Source organism: Odocoileus virginianus, chromosome 26 (assembly GCF_023699985.2).
Source record: "Odocoileus virginianus isolate 20LAN1187 ecotype Illinois chromosome 26, Ovbor_1.2, whole genome shotgun sequence".
Classification (NCBI taxonomy): Eukaryota; Metazoa; Chordata; class Mammalia; order Artiodactyla; family Cervidae; genus Odocoileus; species Odocoileus virginianus.
The window spans coordinates 43954808-43973018 of NC_069699.1; the positions used below are offsets into that span (position 1 = coordinate 43954808).

General features: G+C 45.9%; 1 protein-coding gene across 18 annotated transcripts in view; it reads right to left on the minus strand.

The window, feature by feature from the left end:
* Positions 1–18211, minus strand: part of CACNA1D (calcium voltage-gated channel subunit alpha1 D) — a 336899-nt gene that overhangs the window by 315727 nt on the left and 2961 nt on the right. For all 18 annotated transcript variants that reach the window (XM_070455913.1, XM_070455907.1, XM_020885971.2 and 15 more), the window contains exon 3: positions 14465–14570. In XM_070455913.1, the coding sequence (XP_070312014.1) occupies positions 14465–14570 (106 nt within the window). The remainder of the gene's footprint in view (positions 1–14464; positions 14571–18211) is intronic.

Below are 18211 nucleotides of genomic sequence, written 5' to 3' on the forward strand. Positions count from 1 at the left end.
GACATATCTATACAATGGAATACCACTCAGCCACAAAAGAAATTAAGTACAGATACAGGCTACAACACGAATGAATCTTGAAAACAGTATACTAAATGAAAGAAGCCAGACTTGATAGAGCACATATTATATAATTTAATTTATATAAAATGTCCAAAATAGGAAATTCCAGAGAGACAGAAAGCAGATTAGTGGTTCCCTAGGGCTGGGGAAGAGAGGGAGAGCTGGAGGAAAACAGGGTGTGATGGCTAATATGTATGGGGTTTCTTTTCAGGTGACGAAAATGTTCTAAGATTGATCTTGATGATGGTTGCATGACTCTGAATATAATAAAACCACTGAATTGTATAATTTAAAAAGGTGAATTGTACAGTATGCAAATTATATCTCAATAAGGCTGTTTTTAAAAAAAAAAATGTGCATGTCTTCATCCCATCCACTTAGTGGAGACCAATTAATTGTTATTTATTTCCCCCAGGTCCCAACAAGTGCCAGTGGCGACCTTCTGAACCTGCACAGAACACGACTTAAGTTGAAGACGCCACACTTATAAACGAGAGGCTATTTTTAAAGCAGCCTGTGTCGTCTCGCACACTTCACACACAGCAAGGGTGGAGCACTTTCTGCTGTCGCTAAGATGAAAAAGTCTAACCTAACCAGGATCAAAAGTGCATTTTTTTTTAAAGGCAAGGAAAGAAAAACTGCAGAAACTCACATATTCTAAGTCAGGCCCAAGGAGTCCTCCTGGGAACTAAAGGAATTGTGCTTGTGAAAACTACCGGCACAACAGCTGTGAATGACACAGTTACATATGTTCACAAGACCCCTGAGTCCTAGTGGGGGTGAGGCAGGTATCCCCACTTCTGAGAAGCCCACATCTGAGTCCCCCGATTCTGGGGTAATATGAAAGTCTGTCGTGCCAGGGACAAGGGAAGCCCTTAAAAGCCAGGCTACAGCTGGGAGTGAAATACTTCATCTGACGGTGTTCCTGGGGCCAGTGGCTAAAGAAGAAAGTCTAGGGGGACGGATTCTTGGCACCAGATGGGACTGTAGACTTAGGGAAGTGTGACTGCAAAGTAGGAAGGCTGTTCTGTTTAATCAACACACCAGAATCACATAAACAAGTGTTGTTCCCTTCAAAGGAGGAGGCTTGGGAAGCAGGCGGTGTGGTGCTGGGAATACTGCCACCCCTCGGAGCAGCTCCCAGGGCGACCTTCTCCAGAGCCCAGGACACCCTCCTCTTGAGAGCTTCACAGACAAGAGAATGTGGTGCTCTTTGAAGACAGATTTGATTTTCTCAGAAATACCCAGAATCTCTTTAGGAAAAGGCTAGTGAATAAGGTCAGTGATCAACCTGGTTCACCCCCGCTTTTTGCCACAAACAAAAGCAAAATGAAAAGTAGAAATTGGCTTTGAAAGTGATTCTGAACACAAGCGTTCCTGCATCACTGGGACAAGAGCGCAGCCTCAGAACAACTGCTTTAAAGACAGCACTGTATTTTGGTTTTGTAGGTAGGGAGTATCTCCCTCTCCCATCCCTCCTGTCTCTCTCCCTCTCCCCTATCTCCATCTCTGCCTCGCTGTCCTGCTGTGGGTCCCCTCCATTGCTCTGTCCCTCTCCCCAAAGTTCTGTTCCCAGCTTGCAAAGAGACACCATCGGGCCACATTAAGAAAGCAGTCAAAGCAATAAGGCAACCTCAGAGCAGCTGACACAGACACAGTGATGCTTCACTAACTGGTCCACTATTTACAAACACCCCGTGCCAGGAGCCGAGCAGGAGGCAAACAAGGGCAGGCTGGGTCCCTGCCCACAACAAGTTCACACTCTTGTTGGAAATAAGAAAACAGCGTTAAGACCAAACTTAACACAAGTACATGGCTCAGGGAACAGGCTGCGCCCACCAGGGGCGACTCTGCGAAGCTCCTAGGGAAAAGCACCTGACTCCAGCTCACACACCACCGGGACGGAAAGGAGTCAAGACCCACGGTCAGGACCTCCAGCCTCAATGGTTGCCCAGCTGGCATCCAGGAGCAGCGACGAGGCCTCCCCCGACCCCAACCCCCATAACGCAAAGAGAAGGGAAGGGGCATGTTGCCCAACAACCTCCACCGACTGGGCCACACTGAGGAAAAGAGAAACAAAAATCCCAGGGCCCCTGTTCGGCACCTTAGCACTTCTTTTCTTTCCTCTTCTGAGGAACATTTAAATCGAGACAGAGCCAGGGTCTCCCACCTGGGCCGAGCAGGAACAAGACACAGCTGGTCACGGGCACTCACAAGTCCCCGTGGAAACATTCGGGCAAGGACGCAGCCAAGTCTCGCGAGAGGCTGAGCTCTGGATTGTTCCGTGTTGCCTCACCGATAACTCTGTAGAGGGGGGCTTCAGGCTTCCCATCAGTGGGAACCAGATCCTGATCACTTAACTCAGCCCTTTCTTTCCTCGGTGTCCCGAGGGCAAAGCAACAGCCTGACCGCTGTCTAAGCAAAGATGGGGCGCAGGCCTCCTATAACAGGCGGGTAACTTACTGTTGATACGACACCAGGTCCCTCCAGCATCCTGTCTTGTCTGCTATGCCTCAGGCTCTTCAGGGGACAGAAGGAATGGGTCTGTCCGCTGAAAACACCTGTAAAATGGCTTTGGAAAGCAAATCCCTGACCCAGCAAACCGTCCGGGAAACCTGACGTGGCTGGAGGGGTCCCACCCTCACCCGATGCCCATTCTCTTGCTCCCTCACGGGCAGGAGCCAGCGGTCCGTCTTCCCGAACCCAGGTTCCTTACCTGGAAAGCGGAGGACAGGGCAACCCCCTACCTCCCAGGACTGTGGGAGGCTCAAGGATGCAGCCGCGCTGGCAACAGTGAGCCCAGGACTCCATGTCTCCCAGGAGTCGGGGCTCCGCTCACCCTGCCGGCCACCTAATCTCCTCTTTTACAGAAAAGGAAGAGACCAGGCAAGGAAGAGCAGCAGTGTGACCACAGCCCTGACTGCTCACTCCTACCACCCACCCACGCACAAGAACCCCCACACTTTCCCTTCATGGGTAACGCTTTTCACGGAGTGAAAATGCAATAAAATCGACGCAATGCCCCAACTTAAAACTCCTCCAAGTCCCATTTTAATTGGGTTCACAAGACGCCTCAGGAGATGGTCAGAGGGCCACCCTGACTCTCTCCAGCCACAGCCCCACCCGACCTGGCAAGGCCTCTGGGCGGCGGGAATGCTTCCTCTGGAAGGAGTTTCTGGGCCAGTCCCCAAACCCAGGCCCGAACCAAAACCAGGGCCATGAAGCCCGCGTAGAGACCCACCTGGAGGTCCCAGCGTCACGCTGCCCCATTGGCCTCCGCGGCACTGCGGGGCGTTTAGACGCCAGCGGCCTGTGAGGCGCCAGCGGCCTATGAGGCCCGGCTTGCTCGCACCGCCTGCTGCCGGAGCGCGGGGCTGCGGAGGCGGAAAGCCCGGATGCCGACCCAGGCCCTGCCAATTAGGAGGCCTCGGGGCCTCGTGTGAGCAGCTTCACCACTCCCAGCCGTTTTTCCTCACCTGTGAAATAGGCTCTCCGTAGTCTCTTCTTCACGGCTTTAAGGTGAGGATTAAAGGAGAACTAAGGAGATTACACATACAAAGCCCACCTGACTCAGTAGACACCAGCCACGAGCTCATAACAAAGGCAACTACCTCTGAGCCTTCAGTTATGGCCAAGAAGACAAGGGAGGCCAGCCACCCAGAACCAGATGACTGAGGAGGGACCCGCCCCCCGCACTTGGCAACTGGCCCCCTGATCCCTACCTACCCTCCCATACCCACTGGCCACTGCCCTCTTTGCCTAAAATAATGAAGCCGTCTATGGCCAAATGATTCCTGCACGTTCACAGGCATGAAGAAAGTAAGAGAATAACTTACAAAGTAAAACCGGCGAAGGAGGGATGATCAAAACTATCTTATGGAAGACAAAAAAAAAAATCGAAGAGATAAAAAAATTGAGATAGCTCAAAGTCGGCTGAATGCCCAGCTTGCTCTGAAGAGACATTCTTTTGTCATCTGATTTTCCAGATGTCACAAGCGCCCCTGGCATCCTCAGACCTGCCAGTCAGATGGGAAATGCCTGATTTCAACCTGGATTCATGGCTGTAACAGAGAGGGTGGGAAGGAAACAGACACGGGGACAGGCATCCTGGCCTGAGACCCCACTTGGTTCCTCTCTCATTGCAACCCTGAGCAAGTCAACTGCTGGGTCTGGAGGAGGAACACATCCATCTGAAGGCCTCTGGGGTCCTGCCCAATCCCAGCCTCACAGGGTCTGTGATTCACAGTACCACCAGAGTAAATCAGAACCAGCATCTAAGCTACTGTTCCCCACCCCCCATCCCCTGTCTTTAAGATTATCAGTTAGCTTATTCAGCTGACAGACCTAAAATAGCACCAAAGCTTTCTCAGCCCTAACCAAACTAGTCCCAACTCCACAGGGCTTTCCAGAAAAAAAGATTTCTTAAACACCTCTCTTCTACCATATTCTTGCTGGGTATCACCACTTCCCCACATTCTAATTTAGAATCTTTGATGTTTAATTTCAGTCCCACCAGATAAAAATTCTGAAGACAGCTTTAGATAGATTCACTATTAATTTATATTTCAATAATTCAGAGTTTGTGAATGCCCCAAAAGAAGCACACTTTTGCATTATCTTAAAAAAGAAAAAGGACTAAGGGACTAATTACTGGTATGAAAGGGCATCATTTTAACCATTTACTCATTCAAGCTGCTTTTGTACAATAAAAGGAGTCATTTAAACAGTGTTTCATTATACCCATGGTTATCTATTTACTGAAGAACATTCAAGGATGTCTTCCCTTTTAAATACTGGTCACTTCTTTAGTACACATTAGAGTAAAATAATAAAACCACAACTCTGCCAAAACGAGGGTTTGGGAGTGGTTGTTTGCATTAATTCATATTATCCTTTTGTACTCAGGCTTAAACTAAGTTAAGGCAGTAAGTGAGCATGTTTAATGGACTATATTTTACACATGACAAATGCTCCAAAAAGGACTTCATATACGATTAAATGATAGCTATTTTAAACTACTCTTTCTTTAATCTTCCCAGCTTTTAGTTCTGTAGTAATTTATATCACCAAAAAGCAGAACTGTTATAGAATACAGAAGTGCCCCCGGTAGGCCAGTTTAATGCTGTGCCCTAACTAACCCTTTAGGAGCTCTGAATCCAGAGACCATCTGCTTGCAGGGCATTTACTTCTCGTTAACAAAAGCACAGCAAAGACGCAGCTTTCCGCACCCCAACAGTACCTTGTACAAGGACCCATGCTGTAGATTCCTGTTTGCATCTGCTTCCTGGAAAGTGCCTCTCACAATGAATGAGGCCGCTTCCCATTGTTGAGAGGATAAGAAACCCTGTAAGTCAGAAGTGCTCCCTTTTGCCACACTGCTGCAAAGTCTAATGGCCAGTTCTGTACTCGGGTGTCTGCAAACCGCTGGCCTTGTGAACCTTGAGCAGATCTGCTTTTGGTCTGTATTCCTGGCTGCCCCATCTTTCACCAGCTTCCATTTTCTAAGCCACATCAGAGCTTTTGGAAGTAGAAAGGGGGACAAATCCTGTAATAAATACCATAATAATAGCAAGGTTCTACTGTGTATGAAAATAGAATAATTAATAATCAAGGAACACGAGACAGTAGAAACATACCAGGTGAGATATTTTTCTTCCACAACTAAAAGGAATATGAAGGAAGTATTTGCCTTAGAACTCAACTGCAGCAAGCAAACACTGCAAAACTAAAGGCTCAAGTTTTTGCATTAGGGACTTACTTATCTGTCAGCTACCTGAAATGAATGTTTCCCTTGAAAGAATCCTGGTGCCCAAGTGCATGGCACCCAAAGCAAGGGAAAGAATAAGCAGCCTTGATGCCCTACATCTCAGTCAGTGGTTCAAAAGAGATGACAAGTCTGGTGCGGAGGGTTCCAGGACTTGCGGCTCTAACCAGATGCTCTGGGTATCTACCAGACATCCAAGAAAGAGGCTATACTCTCTCCAAGCCCCTAAGAGTTCCTTTCCCATGGCCTGAGATAAGGAACAAATGAGGTCACTCACCAAAGGATGACTGATTTCAAGGAGCTGCGGGGGTGGGAGTGTAAATCGATAGGGGCTTAGTGGAAGCCAGTGCAGCAGGAAGTATGGAATTAAAACGCACTGTCCTCCCACCCAGAGAGTTTACTTCTAAGTACTTATCCCAGAGAAATGTTTACTTGTACACACAAAAAGCACATACGAGGATGTTCAAGGCAGCATTGTTTCAAACGGCAAAACTTTAGGAACTAACCTAACTGCTCACCAGCAAGAGAACAACTAAATAAACTATGGCACATACATGGAATATTTTATGGCAGCTAAGGAGTTGTCAGATTTCTACACACAGATATGGAAGGATCTGTAAGACACATTAAGGGAGCAAAAATATAAGCTTTACAGTGCATGCAGTCTCCTTCCACTTGAGTAAAACTTTTAAATACCCAAACTGCATAGATACCTATTTCAAAACGCACAGATGATATACACATACAGACATAGTTTAAAAAAAAAAAAATCATGAGACTGATTATTGTGATTAGAAGGAGCTGGATAGGCAAAAGAAAACTGTCATTTTATCTGTATTGTTTTAACAGTTTAGAAGAACGTATTCATGTATTATTTATATAAATTATTTCTATAAATTCGCATGATGATTTACTGTAAGAACACAAAATATGAAAAACAAAGGAAGCCTTTCTCTGACCCCACGTGGTGGGTTTTCCTCATGAAAGGGCAACCTGGCACAGGAAGCCCATCACAGCACCAGCTACAAGTCTGGAGCCCTGAGTCTGATACGCTTTGCAGAGCAGGTCTCGATAAATATTTGCTGAATAATGGTGCCTCGACTTCCTGTCTTATAAACAAGAGCCTTTACACACTACAAAAGTATCTGTGAGTACGCCGTGCTAGACCTTCCCATGGATGCAAGGGAGGGAGGCAGGGAGGGCCCTTCAGAAGATGACCATGGCCGGGAAACCATGAACCTCACAGCCAGCCTGCTCTGCATCTCCAGGCCAAGCTGACCAAAGATACCCTCTCCTTCCTTCCCAGGTGGGGTCCACCTGTCAGCCGCATCTCTCCTGAGAAGGGTGCAGCCAGCCTTCCCTCCCTCAGGCCGGCCTCCCAATTCCCTCCAGCCTGACCCTCATGTTCACTCATTCAAAAATTTCAACAGGTGATTTCCAAATGCACCCATCAACCAGTAGGGAGGAAGAAAAGAAATTAGCAGAAGTAACTGCTTTGTGGTTCTGGAGAAAAATGTCATTTTCCTCAGCCTGGACAGTGTCTGGGACCCTGCTTAGTTAAAAATCTCCAAAAGAAGTCTTCATGCTACAAGGTATGTGTCAGAAACAGCTAACTGTCCATCCACCCACCTCACTCTGCCCCAGCCCTCATGCACACATGGAGAACAGGTCCTCCACTCAGACACTTCCTCTTCCAACCCCATCTTTAGCTTTTCTCATTGAGCCCTCCTCGCCACCTCCCAGGGCCAGTCTGCCTGCCCAGCCAAGCACATCACTGTCCACAAGGACCCCAGCTGTGAGAACCCCAATCTCACCTGAATTAAAAAGGGAAGACACCTTCTGGCACTTTCCTATTTCAAACACATGGGCAGAACAGGTCTTGGGGACATATCCTACAGGGCTGATGGCAGAGGGCCCCAGGACTAGGAGCACGACAGGAGGCTCAAGTCTATTCCAGAATGACCTGCCAACCCCCACCGCCACCCCATGGGGCAAGGACACCCACCAACAGTGCTTCCTGTGGCTCAGCGTCCAAGCAAGCAGAAACATTCCGCTCAGGCGCCAGCATCCCAGAGCCTGTGCAATGTCTTCAGAGACTTTCCCAGGGGAGGTAGAGGTGAGGGTCTGTTCCAGAGTGCGCCCCCCCCACCCCCGTACCACCACCACTAGGAGTTAACAAGATTAAGTGTCTCTACTGCTGGGCAAGTACTTCTATAGCGAGTCTTTCTCACGTTTTGCAGACAGTTAGGTTAGAAAAAGAAGCTACCCATGAATCTGCGACATGGGTCTTCTGTTTCTCACACAATCATTTTTAATGTTGAACTTGAGCTGAGGTTAAAGAAGGAATGCATCTCCCAGGGAGGGACCCCAAAGACCCTCCCTGAAGTGGGCTGATGGGACGCACATTTCAGGTGGTGTGTAAGGGGAGCTGCTGGAGGCCAGTCAGACTGTGCCTGGGGGACGGGGGTGCTGGGGTGCAGGGTGGGATCCCGAGACCCTCTTTTAAGCCCCCTTTCCAGCTGTGTCTGATAACAGTTTCTACCCTTGGACTTTTCAGTTAGCTCAGTTAATAAATTACAAACACACACGAACTTCTTTTTTCCCCAACTAAGCCAATTTGTGTTTCTGCAACTGGTAATCCAACAAGTTCTGGCCAATACACCAACATATCCTCACTCCAAAATAGGCTCATTTTTTAAAATACGTTTTGTTTTTTTAAGAGTCTTTTGGTGTGGACCGTTTTTAAAGTCTTTGGTGAATTTGTTACAATATTCCTTCCATTTTATGTTTTGGTCTGTTTTGGCCACAAGGCATGGGGGATCTTCGGTTTCCTGACCAGGGATCAAACCTGCAGCCCCTCCATTAAGGCGAAGTCTTAACCACTGGACCACCAGGGAAGTCTCTAAGATAGGCTCATTTTTAAAGGGTTTAAGCAGGAAAGTTCCAGTGTTTGAGGTGTGTCTATAAAACAATGAGATTAGCTTTTTAACAATCCTTAAAGGATCCTTTGGGAATTCTTCTTAGGGAACTTTAATAGAAGTAAATCTGAATCCTTTAAGACTTGGATTTGATTTCTGAAAAACTGCCGGTACTCAAAATCTGTTCAATAAAAGGTCAATCTAGGTAACTTTTTTTTTTGTCAACGTGAGGTAAGAGGACAAAAGAGATGCTATAACTTGTACAAGACATAAGTAGATTCACCATTAGTATCAGGAAACCAAATCTGGATTAAATGTTACTACACAAGTCCATCCAGTCTGGTCATTTTGCTGCTCTCCCTCCACCAACCTTCACACGAAATGTCTCACAAACACACATACACACACAAGTACAACCACTCACACACGGTTCACACACAATGCTGAGCACAGAAGCCAGCTTATGATGCAGGGATGCAAAAAGGATTAAGCACATGTCTTACTTCTCTCCTGCTTCAAATATAAAGAGCTACATTTGCCAAGAAATATACAACGCTGAAACTTAAGGCAAACTCTGACAGGTATTTCCTGGGATTGTCATTAATACTGGACAATGAAAGTCAGCCTCTCAGGCAAATATTAATCATTAGCCAATTGTTGAAAATTAACTACTAATCTATAAAGGACATGCCATGGAGCCCTGCACAGTCTTTCATTTATGGACCTACTCATTTCACATGCATTTCCTCATGTGCCTACTGTGCCCCTAAGCAGAGTGAAGATCACAACACCATAGAGATCAACCAGACTCCAGCCTCAGCGTGTGCTACATTCGTCCAAAGTCAGTTAGCTCATCATCCAAAGAGCCAGGCTGTCAGAGCCCAGAGACCACATACAGAACTGCACTCCACACACCAAGCAACATCCCACAGTAGTTACAGAATAAGGTGAAAAGGGGTGAATGTCTGCAAAAGGGAAAGCAAGGACTATTACACAGGCTGGTGGCGTAGAAGGTGGGGACAAGGGCCAGAGAAGGCTGAAGTGAGGGCAACACAGGAGCAATCCTTAAAAAACAACAGAACCTAAAGGCATGCAGAAATACACACAGCTCAAACAGAAAGACAGAGAAGAGGTACAGAACTAAAAGCCACCTTCTAGGCAAAGCCCATGCAGCCAAGTTAGGACACGGTGTTTCAGGTATTTCAATTCAATTCACACCGTTCAGTATGTGAGATGCTAAACCCTGGGGCATGCAGAGCCAATGAACTTGCTTTTTAAACCCAGGAAACCCAGTGTGGGGATCTCAGCCATGGAGGACAGAACGCACTCAAAGCAGCCTGTCCCCCAGCGTTCCGGGCCCTCGTAAGGCATCTGGTCTCACTGACAAGAATCCCCAGGCGGCACTGCTTCACAGGGAGGCTCCCAGAACTCTGCTACGACTAGCCCCGGAGCCGGAAAGCAAAACCTACAGGAATGCTCGGTAGGGAAACCCAGCTCCAACCGCACCTTCAGCCACATGGACATAAGAAGCAGGGTCAGGAGTAAACACTGGGAACTTGCCGCAACACCCCCAACCGAGGATTTCGGAGGTACCCGTGGAGAGACCTGCCACCTGAGGAAACTCTGAGTTCAGAGGAGAGACTGAAGGGTGAGGAGCTTCTCCTGAGATTGGTCATTCAGTGGGCCTCAACAACCCGCGTTGATGAGCATCATGTATACCCCACTGGGCTCTGTGCTGCCGGGGTTCCAAAAGGATTCACTGTGAATTGTATTCTGAAGAGGCTTGATAAGATAAAGATAAGATGTGCACATAAATAACTAAAATATAGAGTGCTTCATATGCAAAGTGCCAGGAGAGCAGTTCAGATAAAAGTGGTACTTCTAATAAGGTTCAGAAAAGGCTTCACAGCAGAGACAACCTTCTGAGAGTCTTCCTAAGGACAGTGATGATGATGAAGAGGTGGGAGGGAGGAAGAGGTATCTCAGATGGAGAAAAGGCCAGGAGGTGGACCAGAGTAGGGAGGGGTGTTTAGGAAAGGCTGGTGGATGAAGAGAATGGTGGGGGGGCATGAAGGAGAGGCACAGAGAGTCAACCAGAAAAGGTCAGGCAGACCAAGGAGGACTTGGACTTCCTTCGGACAGCAGGCGGCCCCTGAAGCCTCATGTTCAGTCCTCCAGCAAAAGCCACCCAACCACAGAGTGAATGGAGAGGAAGGGGAAGACGCGGGGGCTTTACAGAGGCCCAGTGTCCGCAACCTAAAAACATAAAGGTGGGACTTCTGTGCTGGTCCAGTGGCTAAGACTCTACGCAGGGGGCCCAGCTTGGATCCCTGGTCAGGGAACTAGATTCCACATGCCACAAGCAAGACCTGATACAGTCAAATGAATAAATAAATTAAACACATATTAAAAAAACACACAAAGACGAGATGAAAGGGGCTCAAAGACTTAAAACCATCTCTCTGAGTTTCTGAAGCATTTTTGTAACCTGGTAAAGGGACAGTGTGGTGGGGGCCACGGGCCCCCCCAAACCATGGCTGCAGACATTGAGGAAGCTGGGGCCCCTCTTTGGAAGGTTCTAATTTGAGACTGTTTAGCACTGCAGAGCCTGGGGGTGGGGTGGGAGTTCCAGGTACAGGATGCCCAGACTGAGGCTTCAGTCAGTTGCTAATGAGAAACTGAAGTTCGGAAAGCCAAATAAAGCATTTTCCACCACGGTGAAGTATAGGAACTGTGATCGTCCCCACTCTGACACTCCATAAAGAAGCGCTCTCCGCCCCCCTGCCCCGTGCTAAGAAGAAAATTAAATGAATGATATATGCTTTCAATAAGCAGAACCCCTGCTACTGACTGATCTAGGAGGGAGATGGCTATGGGAACTGAGTTGCACTGTTTCCATGGCTGCAGCCTCCATGGGTCCCTGCAAGTCCACAAAGGAAAGCTGCGCAGAAACTTGAGACTGTTTATTTATTATTTTTTTTTTTTAAAAACTACCCCTGGGAAAACTTGCTGCCCCCAAGGTAATCTCAAATGCCCAAAGCTGGCTCAGTGACGTGCAACCCAGGCCAAAGCCACACTGGACCAAGGGTGATGGCTGCACTTCTTAGGCAACGAAAGTAATAATCTCACGACAAACTACCTGCAACAGGCAGAAACATCTTCCACAAAACTGGCCCTGAACTGGACTCTATGGGTACAGTACTGTACTCTGCTCAACATCCACATTCCCAACAGAGCTTGCAGGCAAAGGGAACCACCAGCTCCCTGACACGTACAGCTTTGCAATCCGTATGGGTCTCTGCCCTTTGATTTGCCATTCGCATTCATTGAAAGGTACTTACTACAGATGAAAAATAAGCTTCGTTCAGCTGCCTCTAAACCAATCCCAAAAATAGAGCAATCACTTTGGTACAAATGGGGTCAAATGCATTATAAAAAAAAAAAACAACTTGCTCCCTGGCAGGAGGACTGACATTGCATGGGACCTTGCTGAGAGTCAGGGGGAAATCCACAGAGTTTTCCCTTCCCACAGTGGGAAAAAAGACATTTAAAGAGTTAGGCAGAGATTAAACTCATCCGGCCATGTGACCAGCCAAGTAAACGGACACACAAACTAGAATGCTCTAAGCTTTAGAATATTAAGAGGTCAAAGAAATATATGTTGGTTTTTTAAAAAGGCTTGCCAAACTAACACCCTGCCCTCTCCCACCCACAAAGACCCCTGTTTAAGAACTGCCAAGAAAAGATCCACTGGGGAAGGACAGCAGGAGTTAGGAAGAAAGATTTATTCATTTCCTATAGTTTATTTATTTCCTATATTTATTCCCCAAGTTATTAGCTGAGAAATCCAAATGGTCTGACACTTCTTATATTAGTGCCCTGAATTTCCCTGGGGAAAAAAAAAAAATCAGAATATTAATTGACTTATACATGCAGCTACATTAATTATTCCATTGATCTGAATTAATCTGCCTTTCTGAAAGGTATTTATTTTCTAAGTTTGTTTAATCATGTTCTCTTGAGCTACAAAAAAGCAACAAACTGGGTCACCATCCACGTTGTTAAATTTGGTAACAAGGCTGACACCATCTGTGGCCTAGACTGAGATCTAGCCCCACTGATGGGGGCTTTTCACTACTTCTGCTTCTCCTTTGAAATGACTGTCTAAAGGCACATGTCTACAACCAAATCAGAAGCTATTTAAAATACCCAGAGTCACATAAATCATCTCTAACATAGTATAAATATATACTAACAGTCAGTCTTTATCTGTATATCCAACTCCCATTTCCAGTTGTACTTGCAGTAGCAGTATCCATAATTTTTTAAAATTCTCTACACATCAGACTACAAAAGCCCAAAGATGAAGAGAAAACACACTACATATAAAATATGCTGCACATCAGAGATGCAACATGAAATCCCGTACATAAACCATGAAGTCTAAAGTCAAAACAGCATAATGTCACCATCTCCAGACCCTGGGAGAGCTCTCCCCACCCTAGTTCTACCTTCAGCACATGCAGCTAAGAATATTCAGACCTATTAAAATACAGCTTCAACATAAGAAACCAAAAGCAAATGGAACCAGCTGAAAGAGGGAAAAGCAAAGCAGGAGAGAAAATTGCTGTTATCCAGGACCAGGCCCTCATTCACCTCATTTCTGCATGGGCTCCGGTCATGAAGGACTGATCCTTGCAAAGAGGATGCCACAGCACCAGAAAAATCTTGAATTCTGAATCATCAGGGCAAGATTACAGGATGTCAGAGGTAAAAACAACCCTGGCGATCTTCTCGTCCGGTCCCCTGAATTGACAGATGGGTCAACAGCAATGCAGAAAGGATCTGGGAAACGCCCCAAAATGCAGACAGTTGACAGCCCAGTGGGACAATTCCTAGTCCCATTCCAGTGCTCTTCAGTGCTTTTTTTTTTTTTTTAAACTATATCAACCTTTCCCAAAGGAAGTTCCATGAAACACTGTGATGCACGCTGCCAAAAAAATGTTTAAAGAATCCATGACCAATTACTTTCAGGGACTAAGCTGAGTTAAACAAAATGAAACTGGTTTTTTAACTACAGACTTTCCTGGAGCTTTTACTGAGTTAATGTGCACGATAAATCTTTAAGAGAGCAATAAAGTATATGGAAGTATCCCAATTTATTTCACTATAGAATCATTTTATCCTGGAGCATGTCATAGGACTAACAGGAGGAACTTAGACACTCTATTATATTATTCTCAGAATTATGTTCTATGATGATTAGTTTTGTCATGTTCTACTTCTGCAACAATAGCTGATGTACAAAATCTATATAACTCTCTACTTACCAGAAAAACTGACCAAAGTACCCCAAACTCCCAAATAACACTAGATTAAGAGAAAAAAAAAGGGCTAACATTACCAGGAAGAGAATGGTGGAACCAAAAAAAGGCTACGTGGAGAGAAAAGTTATTTTTAAATCTGCTACAAACCTCTTCCATGAAAAGTTTCACTTCTATTTATACAAAATTCATGACTTTAAACACTTCATTCATTCAGTATAAATTTGAGAATACAGGTCAAAAGAAAAAAAAAAAAAACACCACTGCTGCAAAACTCTGAAACATCACATGCATCATTGTAAATTTCAACCACCCAGAAAGCCAGCTGCCAACTTCAGTACTGAGGTCATTGACAAGCACACATCAAGACAAGCAGCAGTTCTAAGGACACTTACCAAGTTATGATTTGTTGAATTAGAATCATCTTCAGGGAATGGGATGTAAATAGCTAAGGCCACACAATTGGCAAAAATAGCCAATAATATAAATATGTCAAATGGTCTGAAAGTTTTTGTTAAGGTATATATGCGTCATGCCAACATACACCATCTCTCTCATCACACTCTCAATCACACCATCTTGAACTGCTTTTTAACTGACAATCTTACACACAAATCCTTATTCAAATGACTGCTGTGATGACGAGGTTTCCAGCAGCAGTAATCATCAGTGGTCAACTCACAGCAGATCTTCCTATCAAATGATCTCTCCATGAGTCCTTTTCTTCTGTGGCAAGGATTATGTTACACTCATCCTTCTGTTGGACATTCTATATGAAAACCTAAAAGTTCATCCAACTAGGGCACTGTGTGAACCAGGTTTCTGCTTCGTGTCATTTTCACAGCAACAAGGGCCTTAGAAAGCTAAATTCCTGGCTGTTGCAGACACAAAGAAAAATCATCATGAGATAAATCTCTTTCACAAATCCCTGCCACCACGTGTTAGAGCCATTTTCTTGGTGGCTCTTCTTGGCCAGGTCCGCCTGGATCTCCTGTCTGGACTAGGACAGGCCAAGTCACCAAGGACCTTTTCCAAACTACCTGCGACTGTCTCGTAGCTATTCCAATCCTGTAACAAGCGACTCAGGCTTCACCTCCCTCCTCTGCTTTCCTCACTAACCAGCAGTTACCGCTGTTTCAGATTTGAGCTGGACTGGAGCTCCGTTTATAATGTGTTGTTATTGTGTTCAATTCATAAACAAATCAAATACAAGGCCATAAGAAATCAGCACCAGACACTTTCAGAGTTCCATTTAACATTTCTAAATCTCAGGGGTCTGTCTGGAAGAATCACTCTGCGAGCAGCCTCAACAGATACTTGCTTAAACATTCTGGTGTTATTAAGAGACACTGTCAAAACTGGCAATACAAAATTTGACATCTGCCAAAAATGACTGTTTTTCCTCTCTTGGTTTTCAGCCTTTCCAAATGCAAGGTTTCACAAGCACCAGTCTAATCTCTAACTCCAGGCTTGGTTGTACAACACGGTTTCTCCCAAACACTCATCCACTAAAGGCAAAGCCAGTTTCACTAAATACCTCCAAGTCCTAAAGTTTGGAGAATGTGCACAGATCTTCTGCATTCACCTTAACTTCCTTCTGGACAACCCAAAGATGCTGAAGGAAATAAAGACCCCTCATGTCTCTGCTCCATTGTGTTTCATGAAACCTCAGCCTTTTGAAGAACTTTCTCACTGAAACATGGATGTGAATGATATTATTCCCTTACTAATTTGATGGGTTTATTTTTCAAGACACTTTTCCTTCCCTCATAGTTATTCTTTTAACTCACCTAGTATTACAAAATCTCTTATGTAGGGATCCAACTTTAAGGCAGTCTACTTTAAAAAGACTTCAGAAACTCCTTTTCATCTTTCCTTTTGGCAATTCCTTCTAAAACCTAAAAAGTCAATTGCCCCAAAGACATCCTATATGAAAACACACTCACTGCCTCTGCCATCTCCCACATCACCATTCTGCCTTTTAAGTTTCCCGATACCTAAATGATAAACCAGCAAATCAGAGAAGTACTGATGCTATTTAGGAAAACCAAACAGAAGACTACTTTTTTCATCACGGTGAAAAAAGTTTCAGATTGCAGGTAATACTGGATCCTATCCTTCTGCCACAAGATTCTGACAAGCCAAGCAGAACAGAGCGTCAGAGAAATAGATGGGGCTGATCCTAAATATCCCTTACTTGTTCCCCCAAGTGCAGGACACACTGCCTTGCCTGCATGCATAAACAAACAGCAGGTTCAAAACCTCATTCGCCCAGTGCTGACAGAGCCTGGCACACAGCTGACTTTAGAAGGCTGTCTGTGCCCTGCTCCCAGAACTTAAAGGAAACTGTCAACTGAAAACAACACATCACATAGCGTTTCAGGATCTATTCTGCAAATGCTTCCCATCTGCAGGGAGGCTTCTCCCTGCACTGGCAGCCGCAGCCCCTAATTCCTGCACACACGTGTCTGGCAATGCGGGAAAGGGAGTTAGCACCACCATCCAGGAGTTCGCTCCGTTCACATAAATTACTATATACAAATTACGGTGCACAGAGAGAAACAGCACCAGGCCTCCCACCTCACTCCGCATGAAATTAATGACCCCACCGAGAGGTCTCTGCTTACTCAGAGTCACGTCAAGCCAACCTGAGGAGGAGGAGACCTTTGTGACTAAGTACGATCTGACTAAGTGCTCCTGCCATGCGGCTGAGAGACCAACCCCCCTCCGAGGGACCCCCCTCCCTGTGGATCCCGCTCCCTCCTGGGCCGACTCCAGTGTTCAGTCCTCAGACTCAAAAAGAACCTAAAGAGAAAAACACATCCACACAGCCCCAGCCATGTGAGAGACACCGCGACACCCGCTGGAGAAGAGACATCTGTTCTGGAAAGGAAACGCACATGAAAACCCCTCAAAGCCTACCCTGGGCTACTCTCTCCACAACCTTTCTAGACAGTTACCTCATTCTAACTCTCTGTGAGCATAGGAAATAGCCAGCTAAGACAGAGGGCGGACAAAGGGCTGCCTTGGTGGGCACTCAGATGATAAGGGGGTTCCAGCTCCACTCGCCAGCCAGCTGGTAACCAGGGTCCTCTCTTTAGAGCATGGCCTCTCGACGCAGGCTCAGTGGGAAAGCCCTACATCCATACTCCTTCCCAAGCCTAGGGACTGCTCAAGGGCCCGGGTCAACCCCGAATATAATTCTGGGAAAAGGAAATGCTGTGTTTTACCAAACCAGTGAATCATCTGACTAATTAGAAAGCTATTTGCTCAGAAAGAAGACCTCAGTCAACCTCTTCTGATGGGTGGCAGGGACTGGAGCCTGGCCTCCAGGTTAAGGGAGGAGGTGAGCAGGCAATGCACCCCAGCTTTCCAAGATCTGAGCCCCAATAACCTGCCTGGGGCGTCGGGAGCTCAGGTTTAAAAATACAAAGGAGAAACCCAGAAATGTAGCTCCAGTCCAAGGACACAGAATTTTTTTTTTTTATAAAGGCAACAACTGCAAATTCCTCCACGGAGAGGGCTGGGCGCTAACTCTCGCGGGCTCTGGAAGACGCACACACAAACCTCTGCCTCCACAGGCTCCCTCATGCTCACATTTCAAATGCTGTTTTGGAACTTGTCAAAAGGAAATTCCAGGAAACCACAGCACTGATGACCAAATCGCTCCCTCCCTATGAAGCAAATGTTCATATTTGTAGCTACCTGAACAATCAGACTCACCAAATGGCAGACCTACAAGCAACCTTAGCATTACTTGGAGTATCCAAAGCAAATTTCAAACATCAGAATGAGAAGATTCCACTAAAGGTCAAAAATGTATTTATTCCTAGTAGAGTTTTTTTGTTTTTAATGAGCATACCTTATTTGTAATAGGTTCAATGCATACCACTGCCAAAAAACAAAGGTGCATTTAACCTAACCATCTAGTGTCAGATGACCAAAGGTTAATTTAATTATCTACCCCTTTGAAGTTTCAGGTTGTCATTCCCTCCCCTGCCACCACTACACACACACACCGCATACACACACACATGCAGTAGCCTAAATTTACCCAGAGAGATACCCATCTGTACCCAGAGGAGATAGAAAATTATATACCATGAAACCCTATACACATAGCTTCTGTTGCTCACATTCCA